General features: G+C 63.7%; 1 protein-coding gene across 2 annotated transcripts; it reads left to right on the forward strand.

Moving 5' to 3' along the window:
- The first annotated feature begins 594 nt into the window (after positions 1 to 594).
- TMEM59L (transmembrane protein 59 like) lies at positions 595 to 6746 on the forward strand. Of its 2 annotated transcripts, none has more exons than XM_082780157.1 (8): positions 595 to 831; positions 2562 to 2667; positions 2984 to 3078; positions 4117 to 4263; positions 4359 to 4458; positions 4777 to 4885; positions 4990 to 5131; positions 5344 to 6746. In XM_082780157.1, the coding sequence occupies exons 1-8, from the start codon at positions 640 to 642 to the stop codon at positions 5500 to 5502; spliced, it is 1050 nt and encodes a 349-aa protein (XP_082636283.1). In that variant the 5' UTR covers positions 595 to 639; the 3' UTR covers positions 5503 to 6746. The 2 variants fall into 2 exon arrangements, with proteins under 2 accessions (XP_082636283.1, XP_082636284.1); XM_082780158.1 differs by having other exon boundaries at positions 5014 to 5131.
- The last annotated feature ends 6765 nt before the right edge of the window (positions 6747 to 13511 follow it).

Here is a 13511-nt window from a genome sequence, read left to right on the forward strand (position 1 = left end):
CCCCAGTGCCCATCCATCCATCCATCCCCCTGTTCCCTGCACCCCCATCCTGCTGCACCCTGGTGCCTGAGCATCCCCCTGACCCCCCCTTGTCCCCCTGCATCCCCCAATCCCCCCCTCCCCCTGCACCCCCTACACCCCCCGTCCTGCTGCATCCCCCGGTGCCTCAGCATCCCCCTGTCCCCATCCCCCTGCCCCCTCGCATCTCCCCGTCCCCCTCCATCCCCCTGTCCCCCTCCACCCCCTCAGTACCTCAGCACCCTCCAGCACCCCCCCCGCACCCTCCTATCCCCCCCTTATCCCCCTTCACCTCCGGTGCCCGAGCATCCCCCGATCCCCCCGCATCCCCACATCCCCGCATCCCCGCGCACCCCCCGGTACCCTTTTTCCCTTTCCCTCAGGACTCGTTTTTTTTATTTTTATTATTTTTTTATTATTTTTTTTTCTTGGGGGGGGCCTCTCCGGTGCCGCCGGAGCTGCGGCAGGCTGCGGCGGCTCCCCCCCCCCCCCTGCCCGCGGCTTTCTCCCCGCCGCCCCCTCCCGGCGCACGGGCGCGTCACGGCGGGGCCGGCACCGGCGGCGGCGGCGGCGGCGGTGGCGGTGCCGGTGCCGGTGGCTGCGCTCCGCTCCCTGCCTGCCATGGCCTCCCCGGGCCCCCGGGCCCCCCCGTTTCTCGTTCTCGCTTTGGTCCTGGCCGCCGCCGCCGCCTCCTCCGCCGCCTCCGCCGCCGCCTCCGCCGCCGCCGCCACCGATCCGTTCTCGCCCCAGCTCGGGGACACCGGAGCTTGCCACCGGCAGTGCGGCCGCAGCCTGCAGCACCGGGCCGCCGCCGTGAGTTGGGGAGGGGGGGGGGGGCGGCGGGCACCGGGAGCAGCTTGGGGGAAGCGGGGGAGAAGCCGGGGGGGGGAAGCGGCGGGGAGGGGCAACGGGAGAAGCGGGGGGAGAAATGGGAGAAGCGGGGGGAGAACCGGGAGAATTTGGGGGTGGAATCGGGAGAAGCGGGGGGAGCACCGGGAGAAGCCGGGGGTGGAACCGTGGGCACCGGGGGGAGCACTGGGAGAACTGGGGGGAGCACTGGGAGAACCAGGAGATGGCACCGGGAGAAGCGGGGGGAGCACTGGGAGCACCAGGGGTGCACCGGGAGAAGCGGAGGATGGCACTGGGAGCACTGGGGGGAGCACTGGGAGCACTGGGGGGAGCACCGAGGGCATCAGGAGCACCGCGGGGAGCACCGGAGGGGGCACCGGGAGCACCGAGGGGGACGGTACCGGGAGCACCGGGCATCGCCATCCCGCAGGGACCCGGGGGCCTTGGGGGGGCCACGCTGCACTGAGCCCCGCTGGGGGTTCGGGGTGCCCCCGGTGACCCCCACTGGCAGCCCCTGCCTGGGTTTGGGGTGCCCCCGGTGAGGGGGGCAGCTTGGGATGCCCACAGCGGTGCCCCCCTCCCCAGATCTGGGGTGCCCCAGGGGTCCGTCCCACCCACCCCGGGTTTGGGGTGCCCCAGTGAGCCCCCCTCCAGCCCCCCCCCCCTGCATCCAGCACCGGTGAGGCCCCGGGGCAGAGCCACCCCCGGCTGAGGTGGCCGGGGGCCAGTGGGGATGGGGCCAGTTGGGATGGGGTGGGGGGCAAGCAGGTGATGCTGGGGGGGGCCAGCATTGACCCGGGGATTCAGAAGGAGGCGAGCGCTGCTCAATGGACCCGGAGCATCACGGAAAGCCCCGGATCAGAGCCCTGCTCGTGGCACCGTGCTGGGGACCGGCCGCTGATGGGGCCACGCAGGGGATGCAATCCAAGTGACGGGCCCGATGCGGCTCTGTCTCTTTGTAATGCCAGCAACAGGGAGAAAAAAAAAGGGCTGGGATGGGTCCTGGCCCCTCTGTAGGGGAGCAGGGTTGGGGGCCACGCGTGGCAGGGCCGTATCCAGGCCGGTGCCTTGGCAGGAGCCTGCACAGCCCCCGCTGCTCGGGGGTGGGCATGGAGATGTCCCCCCAGCTGGGCTTGTTGGGTGCTGGAGGCAAAGGGGGGGCAGCTCCTGGCGCTGCCTGCGGGTGCACAGACACCCCCCAAGAACCCCCAGCCCGTGGGGAGATGCACACGGGGACCCCCCCCCATGGTGCAGGCTCCCAGGCCCCCATGGATGTGCAAACCCCCATGCACACACCCCCCATGCACACACCCCCCATGCATACACAGCCCCCACGCACCCCCCATGTACCCCAACTCCCTCCAGCACCCCCCCTTTTCCCTGCCATGCACAGGGACAGGGGATGCCCAGCAGAGATCGGGGTCCTACCACGTCCTCACCGGGGACGAGGCCGCCTGCAGACCTCCCGTGGGATGCCCACCCAGCTGTGGTAGCAGCTCTGCCCCCCCCAGTGCCACCAGCACCCCGCATTGTGCACGCACCCACGGCGGTGCTGACCCTAACGCGTGGCCCCCGTGGCCCCCATCCCCAGCGGGGCCCTGCGGTGCCAGGGGGGGGGGCCGTGCCGGGGGGTCGGGCGCAGCCCCCGGGCTGAGCTCGGTGCCAGCTCCGCGCCGTCCTCCTCCTCCCTCCAGGATGCTGTTCTCAACGCCTGTTACCGGGGCTGCCGGCTGTTCTCCATCTGTCACTTCGTGGATGCGAGCGCGGCGCTCAACACAACCAGAGCCGAGTGTGAAGCAGGTGAGCAGCCGGCGGCCCGGCGGCCCCCGCTCCCCAAACACCGTCCAAAAGGGGCTCCTCCACTCACCGCTGTCACCTCCCCGGCGCCTTCCACCCTCCCTGGCTCCCCTGCGCCCCGGGGGCCGCATCCTGCGCATCCCCCCGGGGAGGGTGGGAACGGTGCCGGTTTCCCCGTTTTTTTTTGTTTTTTTTTTGGGAAGGGACAACTTGGTGATGGAGCCGGGGCTTGGGGTGCTGCTGGTGGGATTTGGGGGTGATGTGGAGCTCGGACCCAGCACCCTGGCTCCGTCCTGAGCGCCCCCAATCCTCCCGGCAGCGTGCGCCGAAGCCTACAGCAACGCGCAGGAGCGCTTCGGCTGCAGGACCGGGTGCCGCAAGCAGCTGCCGGAGGTGGAGAGCAGGATGGACAAGGTGAGGAGGGGGGGATCGGGAGGCCCCAGCCCGCCCCTCCCCACCCAGCCTGTCCCCACGGGGCCCACGGTGCCGCTTAATTAGTGCTGCGGTTAATTGGGCTTCAGCAGGCGTTGATTTGGGACGGGGCGATTCCGCTGAGCTCCCCAGCTGGGAGGTTTTGGCCAGGTATTGTGAATTCCCCCAGTTTTGATCCTTTATCCGTCCCGGCAATTAGCAACGCTTTCCCTCCTACGTTTAATTAATCCAGCTTTTGCCCAATTAATTAAATTAGACTTTGGCCCAAGGTAGAAGCTCTTGGCTCCCTACGCGTGCAGACTGAGACGATTTTGTGCCGTGGAAGGCAGGGGTAAGGCACGGGGCTCCTTCCCCTGCCACGTTTGGGCCCTTTTCTAAGAGCCTCAGCCCTGGGGTTGGGGACAAGCATTGGGGACAAACGCCTGCGCTGTCCCCCAGCCCCAAATGTGCCGCCCCCCCCTTCGCCCGCCCAAAGCCTTTTTTCCTTTGGGTTCCCAGACGAGCAGGCAAAGCAGATTTAGCATAATAATTAGATACAGAATCTGACCTATTTATTTCCTGTTTGCTGGTTTGACCGTGCAAGGGGCTGTCGGAAAATGTTCGAAGCCAGTGGCAGGGAGCAGCCAAGCGGATTCCAGCAGGGATGCTTTAAAAATAACAAACCGCCGAGACGGCCAAGAATCCAGGGCACGGGGCCGCTGCCAGGAGAGAAACGCCCTCGGCATCTCGGCCGCTGCTCTCCTATTGTTTAAGGCGCCGCTGCGAGCGCGGGGCCGGGTGACAGCCCTGGGGACCGCGGGCTGGGGGACACCGCGGGCGCTGGCCCCGGCCGGGTGCGCGCGCAGGTGGCTGCCCCTCGAGGAGCCCTTAGCTCGCTTTGGAGCTGCGTGGTGGTGGAAAATGAGGCTTGGAGATGATGAGCACCGGGCTCAATCCGGCCACGTCCTCCTCGTGGGACGTTGTCTGCTGGGGTGGGTGGCCGGGGGACGCCGGCGACGCGCTGTCCCCGCTGCTTTGCAGAGCCCCGAGGTGAAGGCGCCGCCGTTCTCCGTGCTGGATTTGGTCTCCACCTTCTGCAACGACATCGTCAGCTCTGCCCAGAGCTTCATCTCCTCCACCTGGACCTTCTACCTGCAGGCGGACGATGGCAAAGTGGTGGTGTTCCAGGTCGGGGGGGGGGGACCCGCGGCCGCTCTCCGCTGGGTGCTGAGTGGGCTGGGGACCCCCTCGCCGACCACATTCTCCCTTTTCCCTCGCTGCAGTCCCAGCCCCAGCTGGAGTTCCCGTTGCCCGAGGTGCAGATGACCCAGCCGGAGCGGCCGGGACCGGGGGCCAGCCCCCACGTCCCGCAGCCCCACGCAGGTGCAGGAGGGGGGGGACCGGGCTGTTGGTGGTGGTGGGGGGGTGGTCGGGAGCTTCTGAGCCCTCCTGGCTCCCATCCGATTTCTCCAGAGCGGAACAAATCCCCCGATTCTCAGCTCTGATCCGCTTCCCACCCCCTGCACCCATGCTGGGGGGGGGGGAAGGGGGTGGGACCGTGCTTGGCACCCACTGCAAGGAGCCTCCGGGGGCTTCTGCGCCCCCCAGCAGAGGGTCCCCGGGGGGGAGAGACGCCTCCAGCACCCCTGCACCCAAATTGCAGCGGGTGCCTGGGCTCAGCATCACCTTTTTCCCTACCAGGCCCCCGGCAGAAGGAGGAGAAGCACCCCCCCGGGAAGGAGCCGCGGGGCAAAACCAAGCCCGCGGATACCCCGCAGCCGGAGCACGATTTCCTGGGCTGCATGGCCAAGTAGGTGCCGCGGGGCTGCGGGGGGCACGGGGGGGGGGCTGCACCGGGCCGGCCACCCCCTTGCCGTACCCAGAGCCCTGCCATAAACCGGCCCTGTTTCTTTGGCGGGGGGCGGCGGGGTGTTACAGGCGCTCGGGCCTTCCTCGCTGGATCCTGGCCGCCTGCCTCTTCCTCTCCATCGTGGTGATGCTGTGGCTGAGCTGCGCCAGCTTGGTGACGGCCCCCGAGCAGCACGTCAAGACCCAGGTACGGGGCGAGCGGTGTTGAGTCAGCGGGGGGTCCCTTTGGGGTCCCCACCACCCCGTGTCCCCCTCCCCGGTTATATCTGGGTGCTGAGCCGTGGCCATCCCAGTCCCCGCGTCGCGGCCGGGCTGCTCCTTGTGTCCCCACACCGGGGACGGGGGGGGGGTCCCGTGCCCTGCTCTGGGGTTGCACGGTCCCCTCTGCCTCTCTTTCAGCCTCTGAGCATCAACGGGGACAAGGAGTTCCTGGAGGACCTGGATGGCCCCGGCGCCTTCCCCCTGCCGCCCGTCATCGCCGTCACCCTGTGCCCCGCGCACGGCGAGGACGCGGGGCCGCTGCCCCTCAAGGTCGACCTGGACAAAACCGTCCTGTAGCTCTCCTGCCTCTTCCCCATCACCTCCCTGCCACCTCGCTGTCACCGTCCCCACGCCGGTGTCCCTGGGTCCCGCTCTTCTCCCCCGTGTCCCCAGCTCCCCGTGGGCTCTGCCTCCGTGGTGGGTGGGGGGGGTCCTGGCTGGATGCCACCGTCACCCCTAGGGCCAGCCTGGGGCTTTTCCTCCTCCGTTAACGTTGCTGCGTGGTGGGCTCCTGCTTCCCGGAGCTAAAAGAGGGCTGCCAGCGTGGGGAGGCCGGGGGGAGCCCGTCTGCTCCGGAGCAGAGCCCCCCGGGGCCCCCCAGACCTCCGGGCATGGGTCCAGCGCTGGGCAGGAGGGAGCCGGCTGCGGTGGGGGATGGAGCAACGTCTGCAGCTCTCGGGGCTTTGGCTCGGCACATCCCCGGCCTCCCACCTTGGGCTGAGCCTCCAAGGCGCCGGCTCCGGCCCTGGGAACTCCCTTCCGCCGGCCGGAGCCGATTGCCTCGGGGAGCCGAAACGTGGCGAATGGATTTGGCGTTGGCAGCCGGAGAGAGCGGCGGATCTGGCCGAACTCCGTGCCCACGCGAGGACCCAGCCAGGCCCCTCGCAGGAGCTGCCGAGGGGCCCCGGGATGGATCCTTCCCCTCCCTGCTCCCCGAGGCCTCGGGGGTTATCTGGTGCTGGTGGGACCGAGCGGGGGACGCGGTGGCATTTCCCTGCCCCGTGCTCCTGGGGCGCGTCCGAGCACGGGCAGAGGTGCTGGGATGTGCTGGGACGTCTCCGTCCGGGGCTCAGCATCTCTGCCCGCATCCCGGAGAGGCTCAGCCCCCCGAGTGGCACCAGCTCCGGGTCCCTAGAAGGGGCGAGGACCCCCTAGAAGGGTCCCAAGGACCAGCCCTGGGACCTCCTGGCCAAGCGGAGCCCCTCAGGGCTCGCCCCGGTGCAGCTCAGAGCAGGGGCATCCCCCCACCTCCCACCCTTCTCCATCACCTCCTGCGTCGTTTCGTGGTTTGATTTCGTGGTCCCTCGGCCCCTGGCACCCCGTGGGGACACCCCTGGGGACAGCCTGGTGGTGGCAGTCCCCCTGTAGCCACCTAACACACGTGTACAGGTTAACTTATTACCCCTGCCCCTCCGCCCCTCGTTTTTTGCGCTCTTCCCACTTTTTGGGGGGGGCCGCTCTGTGTGTCGTCGCGGGGCAGGGGAGGCTCTCGGCCCCGGCCCCCGCCGGTTTTGTGCTGCTCCATATCACACGTGCAACATAGCTGGGTTTGGGGGGAGGGGGTGGGTTGGGGGGAGGCGCTGCGGGTTGGGGGGGTGGGGGGGGGCTCGTGTCCGTTTTTGGGGTACACTTCTCGGTGTCGCTTTGTGGCAGCTCAGCTCAGTGTCAAGCTCGGTGCAGTCCGTGTCGTTGTCTCAGCCACGTGGCTCCCCCCTCCGTGCAAGGTCCTGGGGGGGGGGGGGGGTGAAAGCGTGGCTGGGGAGCACCCATCCCGCATCGGTTTGGGTTCCAAGGAGCAAACCCGGCCCCAAGCTGCCTGCGGAGCCTGGGTCTGGCTGGGCAATGCGGGAGGGGAAATAAAAGGTTTGTACCAGACCCGGGGAGTCGGCGGCTTTGTGGGGAGGGGGCTGAGCCCCTGTGTGGGGCTGGCGGTGGGGTGCAGGGCCCTTCCCAGCCCAGTGTGTGCCTTTGCAAGCTGGGCAAGGAGAAAATTGCCGATGAATGCAACTTGGTGCAAAAGCAGGGTGGTGTTCCTGGGGGAGAGGGTTGGTGACCCCGTGCTGCGCATAAATACGAAGACAGGACGTGGAAAAAGGGCTTTTCGCACTTAAAAACCCCCAAAGACACCCGGTTGAGAGAAGGATGACCATTTACAGAAGGAAAGGTGCCGAGGGGGCTGTGCACAACGCCTGTCACTGCACTGCACCCAGCTCGAGGGCCGGGACGTGCGGGTGTGCGCGCCCGCACCTTGCCCCCTCGCCGTGTGTTTTTCCTGGCGGGGCGCCCGCGTCCACGCTGCCGCCGAGCTCTCGCCGTGCCAAGCACGACACGAAGCTCAGGCGAGGGCCCGGAGGCTCGTTCTTAGCACTTCAGGAGCTCAGCGGGGTCCCGTCCTCGGAGCCAGCGGTGGCGCGGGGGCCCCCGAGGAGCCGGGGCTGGCGCTTTGCTCGGCTGCTCCTCGTCCCCGGGACGTGGCGCCGGTGCCGGCGAGGTGCCTGCCCGGCCCCGGGGAGCAGCAGCTGGGTGCTGGGGTGCTTGGTGCACGTCGCAGCCAAAGAAGGCTGTCCCTGGGGGATGCGGAGTGTGCAGTGTAGTGGCAGCCCTGGGTGGAAGCCAGCAGCTGCTGCTGCCATGGCACAGCCCCTGCATGGCCCTAAATTGGGGGGGGGGGGTGTCCCCCCGGCGATGCTGGGTGCTGGTGGGCGATGCTGAGCTCTCCCCGGGCTCAGATAGCTCAGCAGATGGGAAGGGGCGGCATTTCCAGCCCCCTGGGGTGCTGAAGGTTGGAGTCCAGCACTGGGCAGCCACAAGTAGGTGACCCCAAGACAGGAGCCCCCCTCCATCGCTTGAGTGCCCCCCAAGTGGCTTTCTGGGGGGGGATTTCCACCCACATTTTCCCTGTGGAGCCCAGGACGTCAGCACTGAGCCCTGCTACAGCCCGGGCAAGGCTGCTGGCACCCGGCGGCGATGAAGCAGTGGTTGGGTGCAGCAGGAACAACCCCCCCCCCCAAAAAAAAAAACCCTTGGGAGGAAACCCCCAGCACGGCGCTGCCTGCGGGGGGATCCCCCCCCTGTGCAGGGCTCTGAGTGCCCCCCGCCACCGTTCGGTGCCGAGGGAGGTGGCGGGGGGCGAGATTGGAGCAGACAGCTGGCAAACCCTGCCCCGGCTCCGAGCGGGTCCCTCCTGGGACAGGAGCCGGGCTCCGAGCCGCGGACAAGCTCCTCTCCTTCAAACTGGATCAGATTCCTCGCTGCTGGCTCGGGGTGCAGGAAACCGTGCCCAGGAGCAGGTGAGGAGGGACCCCACTCTGGCGAGGAGGAGACGCATGAAATTAGCTGGTTCCACTCCCCCCAGCAGGCAGCCGGGGCATTTTCCATCCGACGCCTTTTTCCTTCTCGCTCCCTGTTGTGGTTTTTCACGGGGAAAGCAAAAAAATAAATAAATAAATAAATAAATAAAAATTCGCAGTGTGTGGCCCCGTGAGCGAAGAGGAGATGGGGAAGAGAAGCAGGACTGCACCCTCCGACCCACGGGGGGCACGGGGAGCTGTGCTGGGCCACGTCCTCGCCGCCAGCATCCGTGCGCCCACGCGTCCAGCCCCGGGTCAGAAAGGAGCCGCAGGCCGGTAGGTGGGGACTGTCAGCCACGCTGCGATGAGAAACAGCCTCCAAAAACTGGGGGAGGCCAACGAGCAGCCCCCCAGGACCTCCTCGTGGACCCCAAAGCATTGCCCGGCACGGATTTCCCTCCCCTGTTGCTCTCTGCTGTGTCGTGCGGGGCAGAAAGCCCAGGGATGGGACAGCGGGGTGGGGACGGACCCCGAGAATTCCCCGCTTTGTACCCCTCCCAATTTCCTCATCGATTCTTCTGGTTTGTAGCAGAGGCTTTGCTGGTTTGGCTGGGTCTGCGTCTGCTGTTCCCCATCGCGCCTTCCCACCAGAAGGGCTGGGTCCGGGGAGATGGTGCTGAGCACAAGGAAACCACGCGAGGTTTCTCCTTGGAGGTCTCTGATAAGAACCCACAATTATGTGGCGTGATGGTTTGGGGCCCTCGCAGAGCAGGGTTTGTGAAGATAATGGAAAAAGAGCCTCTCAGCTGGGGAAGGGCCGTTTCCTTGCTGTTCCAGCTCCTCTTAGCACGAGGCTGCCCCAGCACATCAGCACCCGGAGCGCCCAGCGAAAACACGCCCGTGGGTTCCCCTTCCCCGTCCTCCTTCCCGTGACCTACCCAAAGGGAACGGGGCAGCGGGTGATTCAGCAACAAGAAAACCGCACGAAAAACAATCTCCTGGTGCTAATGGGATTGGTTCTGTCCCTACCACGCACATTCCAGCCCGGCTCAAGGGACCACTTGGGGGGAAAAAGGAGGGGTTGACGAAGCCAAATTCTTCTCCGTCTTCAAATGGCAGGGTTCGGCGCGGTGCCGCTGGCCGGAGCACCCTCTCCGCAGCCGGCACGGAGCGCCTGCGTGCATCCAGCCCGCCGCCAAGTGACATGCATTTTCCATTCCCTGGGCTTCATTACTTCTTGGAACGCAGACCGCATGCGTTCGGGCCGCGAGGGGCTTCGCTTTCCCTCCGTGTTTATTTTCACTGCCGTGTGTTCTTTTGCCAGGTGAGGAGCGCAGCCAAGCTGGTCAGGGAGAGCGCGGATGTATGGTTGCGGTTTGGCCGGGCGGGTGGGAATCGGGCTCCCCGCAGCACCTGCTCGCCGGCAGGCGTTGGAGAAATCCCACTGCTTGCAACGGGACGACACGTGTGCGCTCTGCGCTTCGCTGCCTCGCGGCCTCGCGGCGAGGCTGGGTGCTGGAGCCAATGCCAAATGGTTTTGGGGACGGCCAACGGTGCCAAACGCTGTGGGTGCTGTGTGCGTGGGACTTGAAGGAGCCCGAGCCTCAGGCAACGAGCAGTTCAGCCTTCCTGCAAGCACACGGCGCTGCTGTTGGCTTTCTGCTTGTGCCTGCTCTTCCAGCTTGCTCTTCAGTGCAGGGCACAGCAATATCTACACCTACGTATGCACTGGATGAGATGCACAGGGTGGGAGACAAGAGATCCAGGTGATTTCCATCCCTGAAGGATGCTGCTGGGCCAGTGCATTGCACCAGAGCCCCGTGCCGTACCAGTTCAGCTCTGTGGTGGGAGCTGGGGGACCTGCAGGAGGGGCAGCAGGGGGTGAGAACTCAGGAGCGTTGCAAGTGGGGAAGGAGAGAGCATCCCACAACCTCCCAGGAGAGCCCGGTAACATCTCAGGGAGCTAAAACATCTCCGTGTCTGAGCCTGATGGTGGGGAGAGGCAGGCAGGGTGTCCTAAAGGGGGGCAAAATATAAGGAGGGGGAAGGAACAGCCCCGGGCTCTGCCAGCACATGCAGGCGCACCCCAGCCCGCGTGCCTCCCCGGGCTCATGCGCTTGCTGGGATTACACGGGGATTAGCAGAGAGCAGCCTACGGGGAATGGGGAGGGAATAAAACCAGCCAGGAGCACGGGCACTGAAAATGTCCGCCAGCACCCTCCGTGCAGGCAGGAGATGGAGCTGCGTTGGGTGCCGGCGCTGTGCGGAGGCAGGGAGTGAGAGGGAGGTCACCCGCTGGCTCCTCCGCAACAACAGCGTGGAAAGGACCCGAGAGGCTTCCTTGTGCTGGGGAAAATCTAGCAAGAATTGGGAAAAAAAAAGCTCGTGGCGGCCAGCTGTCCGCCGCCTCCACCCAAGGCAAAGTGCGTGGACTGATAGTGCTGCGAGGAATTCCTGCTTCTGAGCACTTGCAGGATGAAACGGAGAGGTCGGAGGAAAAGGCAGAGCTGCCAGCTCATGATTTTGTCATTAGTCTCACAGTGCTGGATGCAGATTTTAAAGCCCCAGCTGTGGGAGTCGTGGGATAAGCGAGAGCTTGGCTTGCATTAAAAAGGTACATTGCTAGACTTCATGTTTTGTAGGGGGGAAAACAGTGAAAATATGACTCAAATACATCCTCATGACTTAAAATGAATGTCAGAAAGACAAGGAATGTAAATAGTTTGGGGGCTGATTCTTTCTTTTTTTTTTTTTAATATATTTTTTTAGCCCAGTAAGTCAGACTCATGATTTTACAGGGAGATCACCGCTCTCCACAGTAGGAAAACCAGGGCTGCCTTGATATACTGTGTGTGCAGGATAAATATATTAAAGTTGTGCGAGTTACTCAGATGCTGTGCTAACACTGGTCATAAAAATCACCTTAGATATAAGGCAGGCTCCTTGGGGAAGGGGCTAAGTGCACTCAACAAATAATGAATAGAAATAAAAATAAATATCAAATGGCCCATAAAATCAAACAATAATGGTAACTAGAAAGTTCCTGGATCTGCTGTGAGAGATAAAATCCCATCAGCAGTATGAAATAACAAGAAATACCCCCCTTTTGGTTCCTTCTCCACATGACACAAGTCAGCACGCCTGGTCACCAGAGCAGTTATGGAATACATCTTCCTTCCAGAGTCTTATAAATGCATTTTTCATGCTTTGGGAGACCTTCTGGGGTTCAATTTAACTGGGATCTGGGGAACATGTGAAAGGCATTTACAGCATGCGGCACAGCCTGGGTTTTCCTGCCGGGGAAGCAGAGGTGTAACGTTCGCAGCTCCCATCCGCCAAGCCGCCCGGCTGCGAGGGACGCAGAGCTCCGCAGCGCGGCCGGGCTGGATGGCAGCAGGGCTGCTTTATGGCTGTGCACGTCTTGGACTGAAATGTAAGCGCTTGAAAATATAGAGATGAACCTAAAAAATAAAGAGGGAAAGCGTAGAGCGTAAACCTTGTAAAGAAGGGGGTGTGCTGCGGGGCTAAGGCTACGGAAAGTGGCCCCTGGAGAAAGTGGGAAGTATCGAATGGAGCAGAGCTGGTGGTGGAGGGAGCAGGATAAGTGCCAGGGCTTGGTAAGGAGAGGCAGGAGAAGAAATCCCTGAAGCCCCAGCCGAGCTGCTTTTCAGCAGCAAAGAGCACAGAGCGATGTGGAGTGGTGGGCGCTGGACTCCACGGCCTCGCTGTGCAGCAGCAGGAGCAGAAGGAGGAAAGGGCAGCGGGGTGAGACGCGGAGGATGCGGTGCTGTGGGATCTTCCGACGGTTTACAGCATCGTCCTCTGCCTCTGCTGGCTCTCCCGCTCCTCCTGCTGCTCTCCCCGCGGTGTCTCTTTGGTGTGCTGACATCTCCTGTCCTGTGTGGGTCGGGTCTAAAATAACAGGGCCCCGAGGTCTTGGCTGGGGTCTCCCTGCGCCGCAGCAATACAAATAACAAATTAATAAGTCCTGCTTCCCTTTCTCCCCAAGGTTTTACGAGGCTTAATTAATGAATGTCTGTAAAATGCATTTGGAGCTGGGAATGAAATGTGCTGTGGAAATGCCAAATAGTTTTAATGCTCCAGCAGATTTAGAAGGTTTAAATAAGAAAAATACACAGCTTCGCCTCTGAAATAGATTCCTCTCCTTGAAGCAGAGGGCTCCAGAACATGAAGTTTTCATCAGGCTGACTTGAAAGGGTATTTTCATGGCTTTCTAAGTGTGTTTATTCTCATGTGCGAATTCCCCCTTTCCCTTATACAGATGTGGACGCAGGCATGGGAAATCAAAGAAATTTACCCACGGTCGTTGGCAGGGCCACCGCTATGAATAATTTCCCGATTTCCACTGATGACTGGAATGCCCTCGAGCCCGTCCGCTGCCTCCAGATGCGCGACGGCTTGAAAAATTACACGGCCCCGCGACGCTTGGCCCCAGCTACGGCGATGGCTGAGCCAGGATGCCGAGCATGTGTCCGGGTGCCTCGTGGAAAAGGCATCGCGGACACCCGGACGAGCTCTGACAACAAAACTGCACCCTCTGGAGGGTACTGTTGCTCTTGCACAAAGTGTTTTGTTTTTTTTTTTAATGATAAAATCTTGGAGGGCTGGGGTTGAATAATCGCTATGGTTGGGTAATTGCTCGGGTCACCAAGGCGCTGCCGGTGCTGTGGTGTCCTGAGGATGTGGGCTGCCTGAACCTGTCTGCACACCGCGCTTTCTCCAGGTGTTTAAGGGATTGCAGGAGGAATTCAGAGGGAAAAGGTTCAGGGCTTGGGCGCAGGCCACCCTGAAGGTCCCTCAGCTGCTGCTGGTGGGGCTGCTGTCAGCAGGAGACCTGCAGCCTCCCCCTGTATCCCCTCATCTGTGGGGCTGTGACAGCTCCCCCGGACCCTTTCATCTACGGGGCTGTGACAGCCCCCAGAGCCGTGACTGGGCTCCCCTGGGCCCCTTCAGCTGTGGGGTGGTGACAGTCCCCAGGCTTGTGGTAGGACCTCT

This window comes from Aythya marila, assembly GCF_965140915.1.
Source record: "Aythya marila genome assembly, chromosome: 27".
NCBI lineage: Eukaryota > Metazoa > Chordata > Aves > Anseriformes > Anatidae > Aythya > Aythya marila.

Bases quoted from the DNA above. Each gene is read 5' to 3' on its own strand.
- TMEM59L (XM_082780157.1), top strand. From the start codon at position 640: ATGGCCTCCCCGGGCCCCCGGGCCCCCCCGTTTCTCGTTCTCGCTTTG. The intron at 4,264-4,358 runs GTCGGGGGGGGG...CCCTCGCTGCAG, and splicing joins GCAAAGTGGTGGTGTTCCAG to TCCCAGCCCCAGCTGGAGTT. The intron at 4,886-4,989 runs GTAGGTGCCGCG...CCTGTTTCTTTG, and splicing joins TTCCTGGGCTGCATGGCCAA to GCGGGGGGCGGCGGGGTGTT.